We start from the raw sequence: 26,190 nt of genomic DNA, 5'->3' as shown, positions 1-26,190 counted from the left end.
CATGTGGATGAGTGGAAGGAGAGTCAGGTTCCATTGATTTTTTTCCCCCCTCTGGCCCCTTCCCAATCCCAATGGTACATCCACCATGAAGGAAAGTTACCCAGAAGCTGTATCATCTAGCTGAGAACATAAGCTGCCCTTCTTAAGAGACTAAGGACTCAAACCTTAATATGTTGCCAGGATGGAGAAGTAAAGAGAGGGTAGCAATCCAATTCAACTGAGAAATTTAGGGGAGAGAAAGTAAACAGGGGAGATGATCTGAACAGAATAAAGGCTCTAACTTGTCCATCCAGCCTCCACTACTCTCCCAAGGGCCCGCCCTTCCCAGATATGCAAAACTCACACGTGCCCTTTGCAAAGAAGCTCTGTGTATTGGGTACAACAGCTCTGGGGTCTCAATATAAATAATATACAAAACCCAACAGCTTAATGCCTTACATTAACAAAAATACTAAAAACTCATTAAAAATGGAGCCTGAGGGAAGAGCCCCAACCATTACTGGTGTTAGCCCAGGAAGGGGAATTGAGAATTCAGAGAAAAGGATGTGGCCACATCCAGTCACAAGCAGCTCCTCCAGATGGCTCAGTAGCGTCCAAATATGTTGGTATTGGGCTGTGGCTGGGTATCTGTGAAAAACCAGAGAGGATCAGGGGTGGGATGCCAAGCAGGGTTGTAGATATGCATGGGAAGAGCTACTCAGGTGCCAAGGAAAGGGATGTAATATAATGCTTGCCCCCACAATATGGGCTATTAGAAGCAATGGCCTAGGTACTTGCCCCTTCCCGCCCCCAATTTATTTCACGGGACTTTCCTGGGAAGGAAGGAAGGCTTACTGGAGAGCTGTTGTTGGAGCTGCCGCACCAAGGCTGCTGTCTGTTGCTGTTGCTGGGTCTGCTGAAGCCCCTGGCGCTGGAACTGAGGTGGAAATTGGAAGACTGAACTCAAACTCTCTACTCGGAATCTTCCACATCCTTCTCTATCCCCATCTCCCCATCCCTTTTTCAGTGTGCCATGCCTTGCCGCCTCCTTCTACCACATGGCACACTGTCCCCAACCTGGTTCACTGGCTGCATGCCCAACCTGGGCAGCTGTCCCTGAGGCGGGGCTGGAGTCCAGCAGCTACCTGGGGCTGGGACTGGGGCTGGGGCTGGGGAGGAGCCGCTGCCTGTTGCTGCTGCTGCTGCTGCTGCTGTTGCTGCTGCTGCTGCTGTTGCTGCTGCTGGTGTGCTTGTTGTTGCTGCTGCTGTTGCTGCTGCTGTTGCTGCTGCTGTTGCTATGAGAACGTAAGAGATATTGCTAAGGAGAGCAAGCATCTGAGCCCAGGCATGGAGGGATAGGGACAGGGGAAGAGGCAGCAGGGAGGAAACTGGGTTCAGTGCCCTCCTTCCTCAGAGAGCTGCAGAGAAAGATACCCAATCCAGAGTCCTCAGTAGACAACCCCCAACTCTCTCCCAATAGGACCCCCACAAAACCAAAGTGGGCATAAGGGGAAACTAACTCCCTAAGATCCTACTGCATGCCAGCCACTCTGCCAGGCGCTTTCTGTGTACTGCCTCAGTTAGTCTTGATAACAACGAGGAGGAGCCTGGGCTTCTCCTCCTCCTTGGGTTCCCAGGTCCCCTATGAACTCCTGGGCCTTACCCGTAGGATTTGCTGCTGCTGCTGCTGCTGCCGGATGTGGTACTGTTGCTGCTGCTGCTGCTGCTGCTGCTGCTGCTGCTGTTGCTGCTGCTGCTGCTGCTGTGGCGGCGGCTGCTGCTGCTGCTGCTGCTGCGGCGGCGGCTGCTGCTGCTGTTGTTCAGGCAGGATGGCAGCTGATCGGACAGCAGCCTGGACACCCTGAGTGCTCAGTGGTGTCAGGGTACCTATCATGGGTGCTTGCTGCAGTGTCTGGTGTGAAAACCTACAAAGAGAGGTCCAGAGATCAAGGCATGGGGCAGGGAGAGAGGTGAAAGAAAAGCCCCAGGTCCTGACCCCAAAGACACTTCAGTCATTTCATTTGTTCCTCCTGTCGCTAATCAGAAGAGCCATTTGGGTCCTGGCAGCTTTTTAAGTAGGGGAGAAAGGGGAAAAGACAATACCCCATCTCAGTGTCTCATAACCTTCATGGCTAGGAATTTTTCAATTCTGCTTTAGCTATTTTTTCTCTTAGAACAATGAAAAAAAATCTTAGCATAGGATAGGCATTTTGTTAACACTTTGTAAGGCTTTTGTTGTCAGTGGTAATCCCCAATAACATTTCAGGGGCTTAAAGACAATTGAGTCCTACTGCTCCTTCCACTTTCCTTACCCCAATCTGCACATCACCACACCAGGCTACTGACCAGGTCCCGTCTCAAGTCTTCTCGCACTGTCTCTATGCATCCTATGCAAGCATTCCATATTAATCTCTAGACATGTCCAACTGGTCATGTCACTTTCCAGGTCCAAAGAGCTCTTTCTGGAATTGTGTCTCAGTTCTGCACTGAGCAGTCAAGGTCCTCTTCAACCTGCCCACTCCTAGCCTATCCCTTACTTTCCCGACACCAATTTTACCTCCATCCAAGTTCTTCTCCTACCTGTCCTCAGCCACTCTCCTCATTTGGCTCCCATGTTTGTTCGTGCTATGCCCTCTATCTGGAATCCCCTTCCTTCTCCTCCTCTCCACAAATCCAAATCATATCCATCCTTCAACACAAGTCCAATCTCCTTTGTGACACTTCCTCTGACGACTCAGGCCCACAATGACAGTACCATGCACCTTTTCTGGATTCCCACTTTACTTCACAGCACACAACGGCACGTCTGGCTATGATTTTCCTCAGTGTTCTCTAAATGTTCTTCTGGGTAAGTCTCATCTCCTCAACTAGAGTAACAATTCTTTGTGGTGAGGGACTTCATAGTTTAAAAAAAAAAAATAACTTTCCTCACTCCAACCAGTCCTAGTAGTGCTGGCCACACAGTGAGCAGTTATTACTTCTCAGTAAAGGACCCTAAGCTATAAACCTTCAGGACACAATAACAATGTCTTAACTTAGGCCTAACTAATGTTCAGAATAGTGAGAGGATAAGTTCATTAGTCCACTCCAGAGTTAAGACTGTTCTAACACTGGCTTTATGCCAACTTATCATACAGTGCATTGATGAACCCTAGACTTGCCCTTACTATAGTCATAGAAATAATTTTCCTTCTCTGGGCCGCAAAGAAATATAGAGAAGCAGGTGTGGGACTACTGGTTGCCAGGATCCCTTCCAGCTCTGGCATTTTTGTAGCAACTGGTTATGTGGCCAGATAAGTGTTCTTTCCACCTCCAGAAGTGGAAGGACTGATTAGTCCCATCACCCCAGGCACGTTTTTCCAAATCAAATGTGCTTCTGTACCTCAGTGCCTTTCCAAGCCCGACTCTCTTGGGTACCTTTGAGTGGAAGTTAGCCCATGTCCGTAGGTAGGGGCCTGCTGGTGCACATAGCCACTGGGCCGCTGTTGCAGGTGGCGAGTGGGATCTACAAGAGTAGGATTGGTAGAAGGGTGGGTGCTCTGATAAGGCTGGCTGGAGTAGCTGGGGGGTACCATGGTACCTGCGGGGCCTGTGTGTTGCTGCAATCCCACATGAGAAACATAAGGAGTATATCCCTGGATGAAAGGAGGAGAGAGTCAGGACCAAGAGCGTGCAGAGCAACTTGCCTCAAGCTCCCTAATTCTCACCATCTTGTGCCCTTACCTGGGAGGTCTGCAAACCGTAGGAAGAACTAGTAGTCATTTGGTGGACAGATGACTGGCCCAACATCCCCTGACTCTGCTAAAAGGGAAAAAGGGGACAAATAAATTTATTTACTTATTTATTTATTTAAAATATACTTTATTGATTTTTTAAAATATATTTTATTGATTTTTTACAGAGAGGAAGGGAGAGAGATAGTTAGAAACATCGATGAGAGAGTCATCGATCAGCTGTCTCCTGCATGCCCCCTAATGTGGATGTGCTCGCAACCAATGTACATGCCCTTGACCGGAATCGAATCTGGGACCCTTCAGTCCGCAGGCCGACGCTCTATCCACTGAGCCAAACCGGTCTTGTCTATTTTATTGATTTTTTTTATAGAAAGGAAGGGAGAGGGATAGAGAGTTAGAAACATGGATGAGAGAGAAACATCCATCAGCTGCCTCCTGCACACCCCCCCTCCCACCGGGATGTGTCCGCAACCAGTTACATGCCCTTGACTGGAATCGAATCTGGGACCCTTCAGTCCGCAGGCCAATGCTCTATCCACTGAGCCAAAAGCGGACAAATTTAAACTCAGAAAACATTTTCTGCCATCTCACTAACTGTATCTCCCACTCTGCATGTCCCTGTGAAGATCCCAAGTGTCTCCTCAGTCCTGTGCCCCGTAAATGCCCCTCTCCCTGGGGGCCCTCCCTATCGCCCCTCTCACTATCTTTGCCTGGAGCTGTTGGCGAAGGCGCTGTCCTTGGGGCACTGCAGGCTGTTGCTGTCGATACACGGAGGTCTTGTAAGAGGGTTCCAGTCCCATGACACCACTCATGGTTGTGGGCAGCACTCCAGGGTAAGGTGGTCGGGCAGGCAGCTTCTGCATTGGTAACCGCACAGGGCGGTATGGGTCCACACGAGGGCCACCTGGAAATGCGAGCAGACTGACCTCTCAAGGCTCTTTGTCCCTCCATCCCCAGCTAGGTGTCCCGGTTACTCATAGCTTCTTGGATGAGGGACATCATCCCTGAGGCAGGAAGAATCCAGGTAAGTCTCTGAGAGTGGGAGATACAGTTAGTCCCTGGGGTGGCACTAACCTGCAGGTAGTGGCTGGTTCTGGGTGTAGAGGCCTATGGGGCCCTGCCTGTAGCTAACGTGGGTTATGGAACCAGGGTTAGTATGGTGCAGGAGGTCTGGAGGCACTGTCACATAGGGGCCACTCCGTCCTGAGCCCATTCCAAAGTCCTATGTGAATGGTAGAAGAGGAAGGTGAGGGGTGCGGGTGATGTGGGCTGGGAGGGGTGAGGGGGAGTTGGATCTACATGGTTATTATAATTCCAAGGCACCCCTGCCCCACATGCCCCCACCCCTCCCATAAACCAGAAACTGGAAGAACCATAGAGACAGGCAGCAGAAGCATCACGGAGATTGCACTAACCTCTGTCTTGGCAGCTGGCTGGCTTCGTTTCTTGCCTTTGGTAGACTTCTTCTTGCGTTCCTCAGTACTGGCTGGAGCAGTCCCAGGTTTGTCAGTTTTGGGGGGCTCCGGAGCCTTTTTCTCAGGCTCTAGCAGAGTGGGAGCAGGGGGCTCCTCATCTTCTGGTGGCAGCGGCAGTGGCTCGAGGTAATACGCCCGGGGCCGGGGCCTCAGGTGTGTGTGGTAGAGCAGCAAGCGCTGCTGTTCCTCACCTCGAGCCACTCTCCGGTCCACCCGGACTGTTCCAAACCAGCCCCAAGACAGTGGCGCTGACGGCTTCAAGCCCTCAAACAGATCCCAGGGAGAGAGCTTTTGTTTGGTGGAAACCTGTAGACCCTGCTCCAGAAAATGAGAAACAATAAGTGGCTAAGGCTTGTCAAACAGAAGCCAGACCTTAAGGACTTACAGGAAGGGGAAAATATCTTCAGGAAATAAAAGGGAAAAAAAGTAACGGGCAGATTCAGGGGAGATGGTCAGATGAAGACAGATGAGTATGGACACACAAACATGCACACAGGAGACAGAGTTAAGAAGAGAGAAGGCGATGGGTGTATGGAGCAGAGAGAGATAGACACTGACATTCAGAGGAAGACAGACAGAAACAAAGAGAAAAGGCAGCTAGAGACTAAAGACAGGAAGAAAGGGAAAGAAAGAAAAACAGGAAGAGAGAGGTAGGCAGAGGGAGACAAAGAGACAGGTGGAGAGAGACAGAGACATTGAGGAAAGGGGACAGACACATGGGACAGAAAAAGACATGAGTGAGTTGGACTTTGGATTTCAAATTCTAGATCCTCTTCTTCCTCACCCTCTCCACTATACACATTGATTATAGTCCCTCAACAAATACTACAACAGAGAGAGGGGAAAGAAAATTGTGCAGAGATGACTGAGTGGAGGGAGAAAAATGCAGGGATGAAGGTATCAGATGTGGGCTGTCAGCCAGACAGATGGGTGGGGTGCAGGCAGCGTTGGAGGAGGCCAGGAAGTGGGTGGAAAGAGGAAGGTGAAGTGCTGAGAAATGGGTGGTATGTTAAAAGGTGAGTAGGAGTGGTGAACGGTGGGTACCGGTGAATGAAGAGATCAAGGAAAGAGGTTGAGACTCCCAAGATGGGGAGAAGAAATGTAAGTAAAGATAGTGATGAGCTCAACATTGCAGAGGCGACTTTCACTGCAGAACCTGATGAATGCAATAGCCTGATGAGCCTTTGTAGATACGAGGTTGATGCAGGAAAGGCTCTTGTCCAAAGGGGGAAAAGGCAGGAGGTAGAGAATGCGGGGCGGAAAGACAATGAAACATGCCTCCTTCTTGAAGATGGAATCAAAGCCAGTAATCTTGTTGCCCTTGGTGTCAATAAGGGAGCCCTGTGGCTCACAGGTGATGACATCTCGGGTTTGCTTGGGCAGTGGCAACAGCTGGCGAACTTTTTCCAGACTGTCTGACTGGCGTTCCCCCAACTCCTTCTGCAGGCACAATAAGAGGAGACAAGAGTTCAAGAATACAAAAACATAGGGGTGGAAAATCTTGGGACAACACAGAACCTTGCATGAAAACATTCAGTCAAAAAAAACCAAACAAACCAAAAAAACAAAAAACCATTCAGTCAATCCTTGCTATACAAATAACAAAGAAAAAGTGACTGTGAAAGGAAATGGTGGGGGTCTCTGGCCAGAGCTAAGTCCCAGAGGCTGCAAGGTCAGGGGACAGGGATCTAAGAAGATTGCTGTTCCCCAAGCCTTGCGCTTGCCTCTTCTGCTCACCTGAAGCTTCTTCACCAGGTTCATGTAGGCACGTTTGTTTTCCTCCATGCTGCCCTGAGAGATGCTGGACATGTCTGCAGCCAGGGTCCCGTTGATGAGCACACTCAGCATGTCCAATACAGTAGTGAAGAGCTCGCTGACAGGAAGCCCGGGAGAAAACCGGAGAAAAGGTGAGAATAAAGGACTGGGGGTTGGATACAAGCAGAGAATGGTGCTTAAGATGTCACCCCAGGGGCATCAAAAACAGGTGGGGAACCCAAGGCCTCTGAGTCCACTGCATGGGTCACACGGATCATGGGGGAGGGCGGCTGTGCACTTGGTGTGAGGGAAGGGGGACCCTCTTGGGCACAAAACGCAGGGAGGGGAGGGGTGCTTTACTTGTTGGACTGCATGTCGACAGTGCCGCTGATGATGATCTCCAGGAGGAGCACTGCCCACTCGGTGGTTTGCTGGGTGCTACGCTGCACAGTGTCAAACATGCCACCCACCTGCCAAGGCCATAATAGGTCAGTCAGATGGCTCAGGGTGAAGTTCAGCATTTAAGGAAAGTTTGGATCAGAACCTGGGTTGGGTGGACTAGGGACACCTGAGGTCAGCATTCCAGTTGTACCTATTACTTGCTACATGAACTCAGGGCAATGACTTAATAACTGACACCTCTGGGTCTTGGTTTCCTTACTTATTAAATGACAGGAGTTGGACTAAGGGATGTCCAGGATTCTATCCAACATTCCAAAACGAGCTTCTAAATCTTCTAGGGTCCGGCCAGAATCTAGGATAACTGAGGCAGTGTCCCTGCTAGGATTCAGGGTCCTTAACCACTTTCAGGGCCTGCGTCCTTTAGGAGAGCTGGATGAATGCCTGAAGCCCCAGAACAGTATGGGCCCGCCATCAGCCCCCTATCCTCCTTGGGCTAAGGCTTCTTCACTCTGCAATTCTAGGGCCACCCCCCCCCCGCCCTTCTTTTTCTTCCCAGCTCCCCTTCTCACCAGGTTGAGCCGCAGCTTGAGGGCCTCATGCATTAGCTGCTTTGGTTTGCAGTCATCTAAGTACTGGTCATCTCGCCAATTATTAACAATCTGAAACAGAAACAAGAATAACACACCGCTCAGGGATCCCCTCATTTCCATTCCAAAGCACCCACTGTGTTCACAGAAAGCAGTGAAGGTTCCGAGTACACAGTGGCCTCTTGGGCACATCTTTCTCTGCCCTCCTTCCAGGCTCCGTGACCCAGAGAGCTGTACCTGGTGCACCTGGCTGTAGAGGGAGGTCAGGAGTCCCTCACGCTGCTCATCCTGCCCTTTCAGACATGTCAGTACCAGGGATAAGAAGGGCTGCTGGCTCAACAGAGACATGCTAGAGATGAGAGGAAAGAAAAAGAAAAAGAATAGGCCCATGGGCTGGAGATCTGGAATCTTCCAACTTCATTCTCCCAAGCCCCACGCCCTACTATCTTAAGATCTAGCTGCTTGCACAATGTTGCCCATGCTTACCGTCTGATTTTCCACGTTTTTTTTTTTTTTTCCTCACCCCTTTGCCCTATATTTTCGTCACTGGGATGCTTCCTCTTTCTACCTCTTGACTCTGCCCCCCCACCCTTCCAGCTGCTTTACCTCTTCTGCTTTTGTCGATCACGTTCTTTGCGGGAAGACGAACCCAGGTGCTGGCCCTTCTCCAATTCTTCCCCAGCAGCCTTTAACACATGCCCCTGGACTGAGGTGGGCAGCTTAGCAATGAGGGGGGCCACCAGCCAGACACCAGAGCGCTCTAGAGAGCTGGAGGACAGATGGAGTCCACAGGGTTACATAGGAGCCAGGCAAGGTTGGTAGAATCCATCCTCTCCTCTCCTGATGGACATGCCTGACATCTGTCTCCACGTGGTTGAAATCATTTACATTGCCATCAGAGAAACTTATAAGGGAATGGGTACTAACACATGTCTACCCAACCTGAGCACGGGCTTGGTCTTGTTGCTGCTGGGCATGTTGCTTGCAGTGTTCCCAGAAGATGACCCGGTCTCTGCCGATTGTTGAAAAACCTCGATTGTGGCCTTGGCGATGTTCTCTAAGAGGGAGTTCATCTCCTGGGGAAGAGAAAAAGCACAGGGATGCTAAATGGGAAGCTGGGGTGAAGGAAAAGAGATGGTAGATGAGGGCAGATGAAGGTATCTGTGGAGGTTAATGGGAGGGGACGGACACCAGTCTGCTGGAACTCATACCCTCCAGGCCCTGCAGATTTTTCCAGTTCCCCAGTCTTCTCCTTTGCACACCTCCTTACGGAAATGGCCTCCACAACTACCAGCGCCAACCCTTCCCACAACTTAGAGTCCTAACACTTCCAACCCAGCTCCTTTATCACTGCTCTACATATCTGCCATCTTCCCATCCTCTCTTATCTCAAGAACCCAGGGTAGGACCAACGTTCTTTTATGGTGGGCCACCTACCTAACACTCGAGCTAGAAATGAGCCTGGGAAAGAGAGGGCCGTGGCACCACTCACATTGTTTGGGGTCTGCTTGATCATGAGCTGCAGCTCCAAGGAAGACTGGCGCATGGTCCACTGGTCCAAGTTCTGTAATAGAGATCCCACCCCAAGCTAGTCACCTTCATGTCACCCACAACCACTCATTACTCCGAGGCCAGTTCCTGATCTCTCACAGCCTTGAACCACACATTGAGAGGGAGCTCTATGGCCCCAGCTTTAGGACATATTACACCTAAATAATTCAAAATGGTCGAAAAATCTAACCTTTGAAAAAAGTGGTTCAGGAAAGATTTCACATCTTTCCCCAGGTTCCTGTTTCAAGGCCTCACATTCTTCTTTAAAAAAATATTTTTATTTTACTTATTTATTTTTAAATATATTTTATGGTTGGTTTTTTTTTTTTTTTTGTTCTTGTTTTAAATATATTTTATTGATTTTTTACAGAGAGGAAGGGAGAGAGATAGAGAGCTAGAAATGTCGATGAGAGAGAAACATCGACCAGCTGCCTCTTGCACACCCCCTACCGGGGATGTGCCCGCAACCAGGGTACATGCCCTTGACCGGAATCGAACCCGGGACCTTTCAGTCCGCAGACTGACGCTCTACCACTGAGCCAAACCGGCTTCTGCTAAATATATTTTATGGGTTTTAGAGAGGGAGAGAGAGATAGAAACATCAATGATGAGAGAGACTGGTGATTGAGCCTGCAAATTGGGCATGTGCCCTGACTGGGTATTGAACTGTCGACCTCCAGGTTCATAAGTCAATATCCAACCACTGAGCCCCACCAGCTGGGCGGGCCTCACATTCTTTAGCACAAGGAAGTTCTGCTTAACTCTTTACCTAAATCCTTGATGTTAAAGTTGAAGCCTGCTTCTCCTGTTTCAAACCAGCTGCTCAAAGTCCTTTCCAGACCCCAAGGCTATACTGCTAGCTAATCTCTCTTTGGGATTATCTCCTCTGGACTTTAGAGACCTCATTCCTTTAGCTTCTCCTTAATGGCTTTATTTGTCCACCCTCCAGTCACCTGATTGTCTGAAGCTGTGTGGTTAAGCAAAAAGGGCAAAGGCGTACCTAAGTTCACATACTGAGTCTCAGCTTACTACCCGGTTTCCCCGAAAATAAGACAGTGTCTTATATTAATTTTTTCTCCCAAAGTTGCGCTACGTCTTATTTTCAGGGGATGTCTTATCTTTCCATGCGCTAGGTCTTATTTTCGGAGGATGTCTTATTTTTGGGGAAACACGGTAGATGTGTGACCTCTTCAAGCCTCGGTTTCCTTACCAGTCGAACAGAGATACTCATACCTACTTCACAGAGTTGTAAAGATTAAATGAGAAAATATACATAGTGTGCTGAGCACAGTAGCTGGCATGAAGCAGACATTCTAGTGTAGTTGCTATTGAGTAGTATTACCATTCATTACTGAGCTATGGCCAAAATGCCAAAAACACAAGGCCAAAAAATAGGTCTCCCAGATGCCATTCCTCACCCCCGCCCCCGCCCCACCGCCAGTAAGCTAAGTCCCACTGCATCCAGATAGCTGGGCCCTTAACCAACAGTTTATTCTAGAGTCTAGACCATTTTGGCTTTACTTCTAAGCCCATGCTAGAGCTGTTTCTCTCGCCCACATCCTTGTCTGTCTTCCTGCTTAACTTCTCATCTCTTTTTCTCTCAAGGTTCCCATAGTTTGACCCCAAGTTTGGACTCCACTGCGTTCTACAAGACCCCCAATGCCTTGGCCTACCTGGAGAATACGCTTAATGCGCTGCCGCTGGGGGTTCTCCCCATCCTCGTTGTCCAGCAGTCGATGTGGGTAGCAGATGAGCTGCATGAGGCGCTGAGCCTGGGCACTACTCAACACCGGGTCTTGTAGGTCATTGCTGTCCTCACATAGCGATTTAAGGCAACGTTCTCCTACCCATTCCTAAGGAGGCTGATTATCAGGGGACTGGGGCAACCAGAAAGGAGGGTCACGAATAAGGGGGATAGGGCGGGAGTTGGTGAGGGACACAATGTATAGTAGAGAGGTGGCGTGATCATGGCTGGAAACAGGACTGTATTATAGAAAAGCATTTAGGTGTGGGGGGAAGGTGAGACTGACCTGTTGGCAGATGCTGCGCAGCACGTACTTGGCATAGACATCCAGACTGGCTGTCTCCACAGAGATGTTTCGGCCACCCTGCCTCCGACCGCCAGTCCCACCTCCTCCCTCCTCCTCTGGAAGTTCTTCTGTTCCTCCTGTCACAGTGAAGCCTGAACCCTTCAGTTCCGCATCCCCTGTGGTCCACAGGCGGGAGATAGGGAGGGGTGAGATCCGAATTCTGTGTGGAGACCCACCCCAGACCCACAGAGGCAGCAACTCCCCGAGGCCTGCCCCATGGAACAGAAATATACTTCCCTCCCTCCTCTCCCCCCTCAAGGTCAGGGAGACCACCTTCAGGAGAGAGACTGTCTTTTGTAGTTTAGCTGGCACTCCACCCTATACACACTTCTGGCACCACTACCTTCCTACCCCCATACCAAGTACAAACACAGCCTTGAGAACAGCAAACACAGCTCCATCCACGATGCGGTTCTGGGAGGCAGCCAGCAGGTGGCGGTCACAGGAGGAGCGGATTCCTACAGTAGGCTTGTCTGGGAAGGGAGCTGAAGTCAGGGTAAGCAAAAGTAGAAACTGTGGGGGTGGGGTAGCCACACTTTCTACTGCAGGCTGGCTCAGATCAGGACCACTTACTTCCATCTGACTGGCAAGGATTGAGTTGAGGAGTCTTGAAAAGGTGGAGAAGGATGCGGCAGGTAAGCCGGGCCCCTGGCTCAGAGTCCTGTTCACTGCAAGCTACAGAAAGGAAGACAAGGCAGATCGGGCAGAAGGAAAGCAGATTGTATATAGGTTTGTGGAGGAGGGATGGTAAAAGGGGACATGAGCTCAGGCAAAGGAAGAAAAACAACAACAAGATAATGCTGAAGAAGAGGTGGAGCAGCCAACTGTTTTGCTGTATGAGGAGTTCCCCGAAGGGTCACAAAATGGGCAGGTCAGGGCTGCAAATGCAGGTTATAAAGCGGCTCCCCAGCTGGGGACACACCACAAATATACTTCCCTCCCTCCTCTGGGGATGCCAGGGAGACGGACACTGAACACTGAAGTCTGTGTTGAAATTTGGGATCTAGAAATTCTAGGGGATTGGTAGTTTACCTGCATTAAGGAGCGAAGGGATGGCAGCACAGCGAATCAGATCCTCTAGGAGCAAACACTGGCGGGCAATGAGGATGGCTACAAAAGTAGCCAGGGAGTCATGAAAAGACAGGTCACTAACCTGGAGAAAAAGCAGACAGACATTAAGACTCAGAGGGAAGACAGGGTACCAAATCAAACTCAAAATGGTATGCCTCGACTGAATAAAACTCTGTACCCGCCCAGCCGGTGTGGCTCAGCAGTTGAACATAGACCTATGAACCAGGAGGTCACGGTTCGATTCCCGGTCAGGGCACATGCCCAGGGTGTGGCTTGATCCACAGTGTGGGGTGTGCAGGAGGCAACTGAAAAATGACTCCTTCTCATCGTTGATGCTTCTCTCTTTCTCCCTCTCCCTTTTTCTCTGAGATCAATAAAAATATACCTTATTTTTAAAATCTCTGTCCCTGATCACTTGATTACTGAGTAGACTCCTGCCCTGGTAAGTGGCCTAGGCCCCAGCAGGACCCCACCCAAGTCTCACATCTACATTGCAGAGGAGGTCGTTGAAACCACAAGTGCCATTGTTTGAGGAGCAGCACAAGGCCTTAAGTACTCCCAGCCATTCTGCACTCAGTGACTTGCAATAGCCGGTCAGCTCTGCACACAGGATTGCGATGTCATTCACCCTGGGGAAAAGTACAAATGCCCTCAGGAAAAACCTTGTTCCATAAAACCTCACATCCATTAACTTTTTATTTCCACTCCGGCAATAACCAAGATTGCAGTACCTCCCGGGCATCTCATCCCTCCCAATATGGGGCCGGAGCGCAGTGCCCATTCCTCACTCAGTACGCCCCATACCTATCGGGATCATGGTGCCCCACACAGACGTGCATAAGGGCATTGCAGACAAAGCTGTAGCGGTTAGCAGGGTTCTCACTAAGACTCTTGCCTAGCCCTGTGTAGGTGAAGGTGTGAGCAGCAGGGTTCTCCAGAGTGTCAATCATGAACTCAGGTGCCCAGCGCATATTGGATTCTGATGGCTCCACGTTGCAGTAGATTGTGTTCTTCACCTTGGAGCAGAAGTCACTGCAGGGGTAGGGGAAAGCAGATAGAAGTGTTGAAGGTCTGGTGAGGCAGAGAGATGATCAGGAAGGGGGAGGAGAGAAAAAGAGGAGAAAGTGAGAGACCAAGAACCTTGGGACAGGAAAACGGGAGATGGACAAAACAGATGAGGCAAGAACCCAGTTTGAAGAAAGCACGGGTGCCTCTGAAGGCAGGGGGAGGAGTGTGGGCCCCACAGGGATGGGCTGGAGCTAATGCCAACAAGGAAGGAGGACCACTCTCAGGAACTAAGAACACATGGAAGGCAGAGGCCCCAAACAACCCTGCACAGGCGGCAGGGTCCTGGGCTGTGCTCTGCTCCTGAGATGGGCGACAATGGGAAGGATAAAGGATAAGGTTCCATTCTCTACCCTTTACCTCTCACCTCTTACCTGAAAAGCTCCCCAAATTTGATCTTTAAATGGCTACACGAGGTGTACAGATCATAGAGATAAGCAAGGATACAGCGTTCTGCAGAGGAGCCATCTGACCGGTTCATCCCATGTTTCACTACACCACACAGCCTGTCACGAGAAAGGAAGGTCAAGAGGGTCAGAAGATAAGTGTGCATGGGCTGGGACACAAAGGTCCCTGGACACGGATTAAAGTCTCTTGGCAATCCTCACCCCACCCCCATGGACGGCACGTCATGCACGTCCACGGTGAGAGCCCCACCGGTGTTCACGGGAGCCCTCTGTGCTTCGGTAACTCCGAAGCCCTGCTTACCCCTCAAAGACCTGTGCCATCTGGTCCTGGTTGAGGATGAGGCAGGCATGGTAGTGCCGCAGGACAGCCACGATGCACAGACATAGGCTGGTAGTGTAGCTGCCCACGAGGTCAGAGGATTTGAGAAGCAACTCGGCCTCGACTACACTCAGCTCATTCAGCAGCTAGCAGAGCAAGTAGGGTAAGAAACGAGAACAGGCCCCACATATTATATACAATCCCACACTTTCTTAGAAGAAACTGGCAAAGCCAAGCCCCAGCCCCTTCCTGCTGGAGCCGCCTCAGTCTATAAGGGCCCTGCTGCTATATGCCACAGAACTTTATTCTATTAACATCAGCCACATCAACGATCTGATCAGTCTCCAGGATAGAATTCTACAAACTCCAACGGTGGGAGGACAGTCTATACCCGATGCTCTAATCTGTGTCTTGGGCCTCCCAAGGGAGCATTTGGGTCTCTTTTCCTGCCGTCTTAGCTCATGTTCCACTCCCCTGTGCTAATCTTTCTGTCCCTGCAAACAGCCTGGGACTCTGACTTGAGCTTCTACTCCTATCCATTATGACAGTACAAACCCCTTCCTCCAGCCTTATCAAGACCAATTCCCCACCTGAATGGCAAAGTCGATGAGGCCACTGATGCTGAGTGAATATTCCATGAGGTCGAAGATGAACTGCACATGCTGCACCAGAGGCAAGTGGTATGACATGCCAAGGGCAAAGCTTGTGATCTGCTCCAGAACATTCCGGGAGACCTGATAAGGGCAGTGGGAGTGAGACAGGAGTGGAGAGAGGTGGAGGGAAGCAAGAAAGGATGGCGGTGGAAGGGGATGAGACTAGGAGGTTTACCCTGCTCAGGAGGGAAAGGAGGTGAGGAAAGGAAAACAGTATGGAAGGCCAGAGTGTGGGAAGGGTGCTGGACTTAGGCCCACACCTGAGCTGTGACCTGGTGTTGGTCATAATGTGAAAGGTGCTGGAACTTAGCAAAAATATCTTCAGCAGTGGGGAAGGCTTCAGGCCGATTGCGCCGCCGCTTCTGCCCATCCTCCCCACCTAAGGGGACAGTTGAAAGAGATCAGTCAGGACAGGGAAGATAAATGAGTTGACTAGGGCTGGGTGAGGAATGAAGGGAAAGGCTATGGGTGGGTGGGAGGGAGGGAAGAGGGCAGATGGGAAGGGAGGGCCAGGGAAGGGGTGGGGCAGGGACGAAGGGGACAGTGAGGCAAAGGTTGCAAGGACCACAAACTATGCGGACCTTAGAGGAATAATTACAGGGAGGTGCTGGGATGAGGGAGGGAAGGGAGAGGGAGGGCGGGCGGGCAGTATGGGGCTTACTGTGAGGTACCTAAGAATGTCAGGTCTCCAGGATTCAGAGGCACAATAGGAGCAAGCTGGTCTGCAGAGGGGGGGAACGAGGGGGGAAGTTTCAAAAGGACTAGAGCTCTCAGGAGACCCCAAGAGACAGGACATTGGGACATGACTGGGAATGCCCTATGCTAGGGAAGGGAAGACTGACTAGGGCATTCTTTGGGGGCGGGGGATTGGTTAAGGAGCCTCACACCCACCAGTTTCTGCTGTCCCCTTGCGGTTCAGAACCTTCAGGATATCCTTGGTAATTTTCTTGATGGCATGGCGGGCATCATCTCGCTGCTTTCCCACCCCAAACAGTACGACCAACCGCTGGTTGCACTCATGGCTGCATGACTCCTCCTGCATCCCGGCAGCACCATCAGACTCGTGCCCGAATCTCTTTCCCTCCACTTAAAAGCATGCACCGTGCCCCTCAGCAGCCCAGTGCTCAAACCCTTCCCAGCACGCTGCACCCTCCGGAACAGCTGCAACCCCTCCGCTGGTCCTGGGACAGAAACCTGGGCTCAAAACAGATGGTCACAGGGTATAGGGGAAGAGTACCTGGGGGATCGGAAAGTGTGTGGCATACTGCACATGCCTCGGCTGGTCATAAAGAACCCCGAGAGTTCCCTCCATCTTCTCCTTGGGTAGCGGTTTCACCTCCTTCTCAACATCTGCTTTCTCGGGCGATGGACTGCCCTTCCCCTCACAGGGCATAGTTGGGGAGAACAACTAAGAGAAAGGCAAAAGGGCACAAGGCTTAGAGCAGAGGTGGGAAAATAATTTGTTCTGGCCCTGCTAAGGCAACTGCATGTGCGATTTGAAACTCAATAAATCTAGGAGCTTTTTTCATAGCAACGTAAGTTTATATCAAGTGAATTACTTTATATTAAGCGAATGGTATTATAAATATCCAAATGGCCCTTGGCAGACAAAAAAAGTTCCCTACCCCTGGTTTAGAGAAACAAAAGGGGACAAAGGGGCATAAGGACATTCCCAAAAGAGGCATCATGGGAGGCCCTGAAGAGGTGGCTTCTTCCACACTAGCCTCTAACTTACTGAGAAATCAGGCTTCTCCATATCTTCAAAGAGTACACTGGAACCTTGGTCAATTTCCATAGACTCCGAGAGCCCTGGATCCTGAGGGCACAGAACATAAGCGGAGTTGTTTTAGCCCAGGGAGCTGCTCCCCACAATCTAGAAAAGTTGACAGGGGAGTTGGAGACAGGAGACCATATCGGGAAAAGCAGAGGATCTAGACTCAGGCCTTGATTGTTCATTTAACCACCACGGGCCTCAGTTAAGAATAAAATAAATAGCCCTGGCCACGTTGTATGAGCATCGTCCCATGCACGGAAGGGAATCAGGTTCAATTCCCAGTCAGGGCACACACCCAGGTTACAGGTTCAATCCTTGGTCAGATGTGTATGGAGGGAGTGGAAGGAGGCAACTGATGGATGTATCTCTCTCACACTGATGATTCTCATTCTCTCTCTCTCTCTCTCTCTCCCTCCCTCCCTCCCTCCCTCCCTCCCTCCCTCCCTCCCTCTCCCCTTCTCTCCCAAAATAATAAAAGCAGCCCAGCTGCAGTGCCTCAATGATTGAGTGTCAACCAACAAACCAAGAGGTCACCAATTTGATTCCTGGTCAGGGCACATGATTGGGTTGTGGCCTGATCCCCAGCAGGAGGCATGCAGGAAGCAGCTGATCTATGTTTCTCATTCTATCCTCTCCCTAAACTCAATAACGTATTAAAATAAAATAAATAAAAACATATTCTTAAAAAAGAGAAAAAATAGCCCAGCCAGTGTGGTACACTGGTTGAGCATCAACCTATAAACCAGGAGGTCAGGGTTTAATTCTCGGTCAGGGCACAAGCCCAGGTTTTGGGCTCAATCCCCAGTGGGGGCGTGCAAGAGACAGCCAATACATGATTCTCTCTCATCATTGATATTTCTCTCTCTCTCCCCCTTCCTCTTTCTGAAATCAATAAAAACATATTTTAAAATAAACAAATAAGTATTATAAATAAGTAAAATAGGATTAAGATGACCTCACAAGGCAGTTGTTAGGATCACATGAAAGAGAATAATGCGAGCCCAGCTGCGGTGGCTCAGTGACTGAGTGCTGACCTAGGAACCAGGAGGTCACAGTTCAATTCCCAGTCAGGGTGTATGCCCATGTTGCAGGCTCGATCCCCAATTGGGCAGAAGGCAGCTGATCAATGATTCTCTCTCATCACTGATGTTTCTATCTTCCTTTTCCTTCCTCTCTGAAATCATTAAAAAGACATATATATATATATATATATATATTTTTTTTTTTTTTAAGAATGATACAAGAGTGCCTTGTAAACCAAGAAGCACTAAGCAAATACTATCATCATAATTAGGTATCATTACATTATTAGGTAAGGGACTCTCAGAGGACCTTGGGAGCCAGGAAGATGGGAACATACGAAGAAACTAACCAGGGCTAGAAAAACTCACTTACCTCCAGCTTGCTACTGCTGCTGCACTCAGCCTCCTTGCGGTCTGAGTCATCAGCAGGGTCATCAAAAGGAGAGGGAGGCCGAGGACCAGGTGCTCCAAAGGCAAGGTCCCCTCGGGAGATGAGGGTGCAAGTATATATGTTGTGGGAGAAAACATCGTGTCGAATCAGTTCACAGAACAGCAGTACCAAGTTAAAGAATTCCACCCGCTCACTCTCACTTCGGGGGTCCGCTAGAGAGGAGGGAATGAGAAAAAATGAGTTAGGAGAAGCACAAGAGATGGGGGGGGGGGAGAAAGGGGGTCAGAAAGAGGGATATAGCCCTAACCAATTTGGCTCAATGGATAGAGCATCGGCCTGCGGACAGAAAGGTCCCAGGTTCGATTTTGGTCAAGGGCATGTAACTTGGTTGCAGGCACATCCCCAGTAGGGGGTGTGCAGGAGGCAGCTGATCGATGTTTCTCTCTTATCGATGTTTCTAACTCTCTATCCCTCTCTGTAAAAAATCAATAAAATATATTTTAAAAAAAAGAAAAAAAGAGGGATACACCTCAGGCACGCTCCTCCTAGAGTGCCTGAGGTAGGCAAAAAGAGGAACAATCCAAAACAAAATAAAACTGCAGAGGGACAAAGTATCTTTGGTTACCCCACCTCATGCCCCACACACCATCTCATAAAGGAATATAGCATCTTTGCTGTTAAGTATATGAGACAATGCTTCGATTGTTTGTGGTTTTATTTTTCTCCTTATTTCTCTACTCTGTTAAACTCTAAAATGATCAAAGACTCTAGAATTATGTCCAAAATTCATTCAGCATAGAGCCCAAGACAGAAAAATATACCAGAAAGTGCTTAATTATGCTTTCTGATGACAGTAACGGGTAACTGAGTCTAGGCCGAGGTAACCAGAGGGTGGCAGGGATCCATACTCAGCATGGGAGCCTGGGTATCCAGAAACTGCAGGAGGACATCCTGGAAAATGGGAGCACTAGGAGCAGAAAGGGAGCCAGAGGCAATGGAACCTTTCTCATCTGCAGCTTCTGATTCTCCACAACGCTGTAAGATGAAAGAACAAACTGCAGGATTGGTTTTTACCTGTTTTCTTCACTCCTTCCTCCATGTGTAATCCTGGAACTGCCACCTATTTTGTCTCCACCCCAAACTTTTCAATTCCATTCCCCCTTTGACCTCCATTTTCTTTACTGCCTCCCAACTGAAGCCTTGATCGCTTCTCTGACATCAATCCTCTTGTCTTTCTACTTTCTCCTTACATCCTCAACTTTCCCCCCTGGGTTCTCTACTTCTTTACTCTCACAGCTTCAACTAGGGTCCCACTACCAGCTCCATCTGTCTCCAACCCCAGTCGCCACTGCCCCACTGGCCAACCACTTTCTTTTCTCTCTGCTCCCTAACCTCAGCTTCAATCTCTGCCTGTCTCTTCTCCAGGAGCTTGGCTACCACCATAGCACGATGCCGACCAGAACGTTTGCAGCTGACAGCCCATTCACACAGTAGTGATACCACAGCATCATCATCTGAGGAGATCTGGAGACCACAGGAAGACAGGAGTGAGTAAGGTAGAGCTGGGGACAAAGAACCCAGTTCCGATTTCTTAAAACCCTGGGCCCCATCTTAAAACATCCCAGGCCCAGTAATATCATCTCTTCAGACATCCCGTTTTCATGCCTCACCAGGTCTTCCCCTCATACTGTTGCTCTTGCAAAGTTTTTTGTTCCTTCGGTTCCCCTTCTTGCTTACCTCATGCCCATCCTTGCTAGGCCCCAATCCAAAGATTCGGTTACAAAGGGAGTCAAGAGAGTTGCTGAAGTCAGAGCGCTCAAAACTATGGCTGTCCAGCACTTCCAAAGTATGGAGCACCCGTCCAATAGTGAAGCCTGAGGAAAAGCGGCAAAGGGGATTTACCTCCCTATGAAGTCCAGCTCTCAGACCTCTGTCCTTACCAATCCCCATCCTGTCCTCAAACATCCTTCTTACTATCCATCATCTGGCACTCACCTGCAGTAGCTTCCTGGCACTTATCAAAGGACCAGCGAACCTCAACTGCCTGTCCACGCTCCTTGATCTGCTGTTCGATCTCCCGCAATTTTGCACGGACCTGAAATATACATCGACTTTAAGGATGCACCAAGGCATACAAAAGGCCAGGGTCCCAGGCTAAAAGAATAGTGCCAGTGGACTCCAAGTCACTATTGTTGAAAGAATAATTGAGCTTCGCCCCCCCAATCTGGAGGTACTAGGCAACTGGTCTGACTTACCTGCTGAGTGAAGGCACTGTTGCCCTCGGGCATGGGCAGGTTGGAGGGGGCAATAGGCAGGTGGTCAAGTGGTGAGCCAGTCTTAATTCGGCTATCAGTCAGCGAGTAGTGCCAAACCAGAGCACTAGGACAACACAGGAGGATCGTCTGCCAGATAGGAACCACTATGTCACACTCAGTTACCATGACTACCTCTCTAGAATCCCATCCTTAGAGTTCTGGTAAGTCCCTGTAATGGCATCACTCCATCCCTGAGCCCCTCCCCTCATCCACTCTTCTAACTGAAAAGGAACTAACATAAGGTGACCAGACGTCCCGATTTTTTACAATTTGTCCCATGTCCAGCGGTGTTTTAAAAAAGTCCAAAAGAGCCGAAACCGGTTTGGCTCAGTGGATAGAGCGTCGGCCTGCGGACTGAAAGGTCCCGGGTTCGATTCCGGTCAAGGGCATGTACCTTGGTTGCAGGCACATCCCCAGTGGGGGGTGTGCAAGAGGCAGCTGATCGATGATTCTCTCTCATTGATGTTTCTAACTCTCTATCCCTCGCTCTTCCTCTCTGTAAAAAAAATCAATAAAATATATTTAAAAAAAAATCCAAAAGACTTAAAAGAATCTTTCCAAATATCGGGACTTTTTAAAAACGCCACGGGACGCAGGACAAATTGTTAAAAATCGGGACTGTCCCGCCAAAAGCGGGACGTCTGGTCACCTTAAACTAACAGTCCATGAATGAGAAGCAATAATCTCTAAGCAAGTATTCAGTGCTGAGTCCCACCTCCAATTCAGAATCACCCCCCATTCTCTAGGACAGGCACCCAACCCACTCCTCTCAGGATGCCTCTTAACACTTCCTTGGGCCACCCAGTACTTACCTGGAGAATACAGCTGAGGCCAAAAACAAGGGGCCGGTGTTGAGGGCACATAAGCAGGTCACTAAAGGGTATAGAGGTTGTGCTGCTAGTTGGGGGCTGAGGCGCAGGAGTGGTAGGCAGTGTGCTTGTCGACTGAGTAGACATAACATGAGCCGAGTGGCTGCTCATGCCATCCAGTTGTAGAGCCAGTCTTCGGGTACAGAAGTAGGCAAGGCGGCGGGAGAGGTATGCAGACTGAACGAATTCCCCAGAGTACTGTGAAGACACAAAGATCAAAAGCCCAAGTTCTCTCCAAGTGACCCTGCTGTCACATCTGATTCCTCCTCTAACCCTCCAGATACCCCTCCCTCCCCAAATCCTAGACCTTACTCGAAGCAGCAGGGGCAGCAGCAGTTTAAGCAATTCATCTTCTCCAGGGCGGATTTTCTCAAAACACTCAAGTACCCATGTCAGGAACTCATGCCTGTCCAACATTCCATCCTATGGGTAGCAGGGGAAAGGATTAGTTTAGCCCAGGGATTATTAGAGATGAGGCAGATAAAATCAGTGACAGGATGAAGAGAACCACAACTAGGGCAAGGTGGCAGGCAGATTCCATTCTCTTCGGGCAGAGTGCGAGATCAGGTTCAGTCCAATGTCCCACATGGCATGCCCTACCTGAAACATGAACATCGCCAGCTTCTCGTTGTAATCCCACTGCTGTATTGCCAACTCTACATCATGGGGCAAGGGCCCAATAGTGGAACCACAGCCCCCACTGCCTGCAGGCCCAGGCCGGTAATATTCAGCCATCTTTTGCAGCTGCTCCCATAAGTACTTGGTGATGATTTGAGTCCATTCTAAGGGAAAGACGGAAAGGGGCTATTTTATACTGTCCCTCTGCTTAAACATCTTCTGTTCCCCCCCACCCCCACCCCACCCCTTAGCCGAGGTTTTGCTTTCTGCCTTTCAGTTACCCACAGTCAACTGTGGTCTGAAAATAAATAAATTTTCTCAACCATCAATATCACCTATTTCCGATGGCCAACCATCGACACTGTCATTCATGGCTCCGTGATTCAGGATCACCCAAAGCAGACGATCCTCTTTCTGATATATGATCCTCTTTTTGACACATCATCAGGTCAATGATAGCCTAATGCTACATCACAATGCGTATGTCATTCACCTCATTTCATCTCATTACGTAGGCATTATGATCTCACATATCACAAGAAGTTTGAATGCAGGAAGATGTCTTGAAAGATACCACATTCACGAAACTTTTATTATAGTATGTTATCATAATTGTTCTACTTTTATTTACTGTTGTTAATCTCTTACTGTGCCTAATTTATAAATTAAACTTTACCATAGGTATGTATGAAGAAAAAACAGCATATATTGGATTCTTCACTATTCGTGGTTTCAAGCATCCACTGGGGGTCTTGAAATATATCCCCCTCAGATAAGGAGGGACTACTGTACTTCTAAACCCTATTCATCCACTTTGGCTCTAGTCAAATGCTACCTTCCTAAAGCCTTGCCAGGCGTCCCCAAAAGAAAGTAATCTTTCACCTAGCTAGGCTCAGTGGACAGAGTGTAGACCTGCAGACGGAAGATCCCAGATTCAATTCCGGTCAAGGGCACATGCTCAGGTTGTGGGCTCGATCCCCAGTAGGGGTGTGCAGGAGGCAGCCAATAAATGCTTCTCTCTCATCATTGATGTTTTTATATCTCTCTCTCTCCCTCTTTGAAATCAATAAAAAATATTTTAAAAAAGAAAGTAATCTTTCTGTCCATTGACATCTCAAAGAAGCTTCTGCCTCCCCTTTTGACACCTTATATATTTAATTATGTGATTCGTATACCTGCCTTGGCATACATACTAGACTATAAGCATCCTAAGGGCAGGGATTAGGTACTGGTCATCCTTTTTTTTTAAACGAGATTCATTTGTTCACATGTCCATGAAGGAGAACAGTCTCTGTCAGACGGAGGAGATTAAGATTCTTTTTTTTAATTATTGATTTTTTACAGAGAGGAAGAGCGAGGGATAGAGTTAGAAACATCGATGAGAGAGAATCATCGATCAGCTGCTTCTTGCACACCCCTCCACTGGGGATGTACCCGCAACCAAGGTACATGCCCTTGCCCAGAATCGAACCTGGGACCTTTCAGTCCGCAGGCCGACGCTCTATCCACTGAGCCAAACCAGTTTCGGCGGTACTGGTCATCCTTATAGCCTAGCACCATGGTTGGCAAACTGCGGCTCTATGGCCCCTTGAGTGTGGCTCTTCCATAAAATACCATGGTCTGAGTGAGTCTATTTTAAAGAAGTGGCATTAGAAGTTTAAGTTTAGCCGAAGCCGGTTTGGCTCAGTGGTAGAGCATCGGTCTGCGGACAGAAGGGTCCCAGGCTCGATTCCAGTCAGGGACATGTACATTGGTTGCGGGCACATCCCTGGTGGGGGGTGTGCAAGAGGCAGCTGGCCAATGTTTCTCTCTCATCGACGTTTCTAGCTCTCTATCTCTCTCCCTCTCTGTTAAAAATCAATAAAATATATTTTAAAAAAAAGTTTAAGTTTAAAAAATTTGACTCTCAAAAGAAATTTCAATCGTTGTACTGTTGATATTTGGCTATGCTGACTAATGCATTTGCCGACCACTGGCCTAGCACATGTACATAGTAAACACTCAAGACACTGGATGTAATTGAGAGAAAGCAACATACAAACATAAGCAAGGAATACAGATAAGGAGAATAATTCCAAGGGTCTATTGCTTCTTGAAGCGATCAGTGGTGGGACCCCTGGCATTAGGAGTTACTCACCCATGAAGGGGTCAATATTTCTCTTCTTAACCTTGGTCTCATTGATTGCTGCATAGTAGGCACAGGTCATTTTAATGAGCCAGGCGGCCCTCATCACAGGCACTGTGTACTTTGCTAAATATCCAAACACTTCGTCCTTCTTACCGAAAATAGGGACCTGGATAGACATCGCAAATAGTGAGACCTCTTTTGCCACCACGAGCTTGCAGTCATAGAGCTTACTCTGGGCATAGGCGTGTACTTGGTACCCATGATCCCCTCCTTGGCCTGAAGAACAGGAAACAGTATCTCACCTTCTTGGCTAGTTGTGTGAGTGGCTTGGTGCCAGCCAGGTCAGTGAACCAGGTGTTAATGGCACTCTGGGATTTTGGAGTCACCAGCCAGAAGTTGTCCTTCTGGTTCACTTGGGGCTTCCTGCGACCAGTGTCAGGGAGGGTGTTACAACGCAACTTCTCTGCAATAATGCTGCTGAAGTTGGAACTGATCTGAGGAAAGAAAACTATACCTCAGGGTGGAAAGAAAGGGTGGAGAGGTGGTGGTGCCTTTGATGGGCAAATGCCAATGTGGTAGCATTAGGTTATGAAGGAAAACTTGGCCACTTAAGGTCGTCCCTTTAGGTCTTCCCAACCCACGGCCTTTGCTCCTTCTCAGATTCTTCCAGCCTTTTCCTTCAGCCTGGCAGGATTTTCTCACCTTGGAAGGATTGAAGTTTACATTCTTGGCACTGCCATGTTCATCCCCAGAGACAGCAGGCTGGTTATTGAAACCTTGTTTTACATTCAAGGCCGTCAGTTCATCCTGAGACAGGAAAATGGCATTTTAGTATTTTTCCTTGGGGGGGTGGGGGGTGGGAGTGGAGGGCAGAAAAAGAGGGGGGAAAGGGGACGACAAGGCAGGAGGAGGATTCTAAGTAGCACAGATTGCTGTTTAGAGATAGGCCCTGATGTTCATTTGGACCCCACCCTCACCCGCCCCACACACCCAGATTTCACTCAACATCACTCTTTCCTCACAAGCCGGCTAGCAGCCATCGCTCACCAAGCTGCCTCCGACAACTTTCTGAGGGGTGTGGAGAGGGGGGACCGCCTCGAGCGTGGCCCCTCCACCCTCCACCGTCCCCTAGTCGCGCTCAGGAACCGCCCCCCTGCCCTCCAGGTCCCACTCTCCCGCACCCACTTTACTCTTCCCCCTTCCGGGAGTTTGGCTCCCACCAGACCGCCCCGTCCCCCCTTTCCCAAAGCCTAGGCGCTTCCTCCAGTGCTGAGCGCCGGCCCCCGGCCCCGCGAGAGCCCCGGTCTGTGAACGCGCACCTCCTTCTGTTTGGGATCTTGAGGGTACACATCGGGAGGCCCCAGCCGCGGCCGCTTCAGGGGCCGGTGTTCGTAGCTCAAGATCCCGAAGGCCGCCATCTTGCCCAGCCCGGAGCGCCGGCGGCGCCAGCCGGGCCGGCTCCGGGGCGGGGGGTGGGGGGGGAGCCGCAGGGGGGCCGCGGTGGCGAGGACGGCGGCCGAGAGACAACGGGGGGCAGGTTAGAAACTCTCGATCATTGCCGGAAACTACCGAGGGAAACCGAGGGACACCGGAAAGCGTCGGACAATGCCGACCTCGGCGGGGCGGGGCCGGGCCGGCGGGGGCGGAGCTCCGCTCCGGGAGCCCCGGCCTGGGAGCGGCCCGGGGGCGGCGGCCGCGGGAGGTCCCGGAGCCGAGCGCGGGGCTGCGAGTCCGTGAGAAGGGGAGCTGCCGCCGCGGCGGGGCTCTGACCGGCGCTGGCTTCCGGGCGCCTCGCTCCGTTTGGGGCCTAGAATGGGTGTTCTATTTACGTAGGTTAGATTCTGTGCCTTTTACAAATTACTCTTGGTTTCCGCGTCAGAAAAATGGGTGTACTAATATCGCCTTCAAAGGACCTATGTGTGCTGAGAAAGCACCCATTAAACCCCCGAAAGGCCGGTTCTAATCCCTTAAAGTCTTTATGGTCT

The 26,190-nt window shown here is 49.9% G+C and overlaps 1 protein-coding gene across 15 annotated transcripts; it reads right to left on the bottom strand.

Annotated features, from left to right (window-relative positions):
• Window positions 1–351: 351 nt before the first annotated feature.
• On the bottom strand, window positions 352–25,786 carry MED12 (mediator complex subunit 12). 15 transcript variants are annotated; one of them, XR_006739830.1, is made up of 45 exons: window positions 25,525–25,786; window positions 24,908–25,012; window positions 24,508–24,699; window positions 24,215–24,371; window positions 22,060–22,241; window positions 21,772–21,882; window positions 21,403–21,657; window positions 20,531–20,677; window positions 20,271–20,370; window positions 20,013–20,149; window positions 19,668–19,799; window positions 19,184–19,310; window positions 18,258–18,487; window positions 16,824–16,904; window positions 16,326–16,496; window positions 15,980–16,124; window positions 15,760–15,810; window positions 15,349–15,467; window positions 15,026–15,169; window positions 14,418–14,581; window positions 14,084–14,215; window positions 13,449–13,676; window positions 13,129–13,273; window positions 12,606–12,726; window positions 12,147–12,248; window positions 11,933–12,058; window positions 11,514–11,689; window positions 11,157–11,336; window positions 9,425–9,496; window positions 8,860–9,008; window positions 8,539–8,700; window positions 8,170–8,281; window positions 7,915–8,004; window positions 7,304–7,413; window positions 6,926–7,061; window positions 6,467–6,628; window positions 5,129–5,503; window positions 4,788–4,935; window positions 4,415–4,617; window positions 3,703–3,780; window positions 3,560–3,614; window positions 3,397–3,484; window positions 1,125–1,904; window positions 835–916; window positions 352–627 (listed from the first exon to the last, which is right to left on the bottom strand). XR_006739830.1 is itself a non-coding variant. In XM_036411488.2 (45 exons), exons 1-45 carry the CDS (start codon window positions 25,621–25,623, stop codon window positions 584–586), a joined length of 6,567 nt encoding a protein of 2,188 aa, XP_036267381.1. In that variant the 5' UTR covers window positions 25,624–25,784; the 3' UTR covers window positions 352–583. The 15 variants fall into 15 exon arrangements, 2 of the variants coding, with proteins under 2 accessions (XP_036267381.1, XP_036267379.1); XR_006739831.1 differs by having other exon boundaries at window positions 8,875–9,008; window positions 11,933–12,046; window positions 25,525–25,784; XM_036411488.2 differs by having other exon boundaries at window positions 1,125–1,265; window positions 1,643–1,904; window positions 3,397–3,614; ... (2 more) ...; window positions 11,933–12,046; window positions 25,525–25,784.
• Window positions 25,787–26,190: the final 404 nt, after the last annotated feature.

The sequence above is a fragment of the Pipistrellus kuhlii genome, unplaced genomic scaffold (genome assembly GCF_014108245.1).
Source record: "Pipistrellus kuhlii isolate mPipKuh1 unplaced genomic scaffold, mPipKuh1.p scaffold_m20_p_40, whole genome shotgun sequence".
Taxonomy (NCBI): domain Eukaryota; kingdom Metazoa; phylum Chordata; class Mammalia; order Chiroptera; family Vespertilionidae; genus Pipistrellus; species Pipistrellus kuhlii.
The sequence above is the reverse complement of the archived record's forward strand: the minus strand, read 5'-3'. Positions and strand labels throughout refer to the sequence as shown.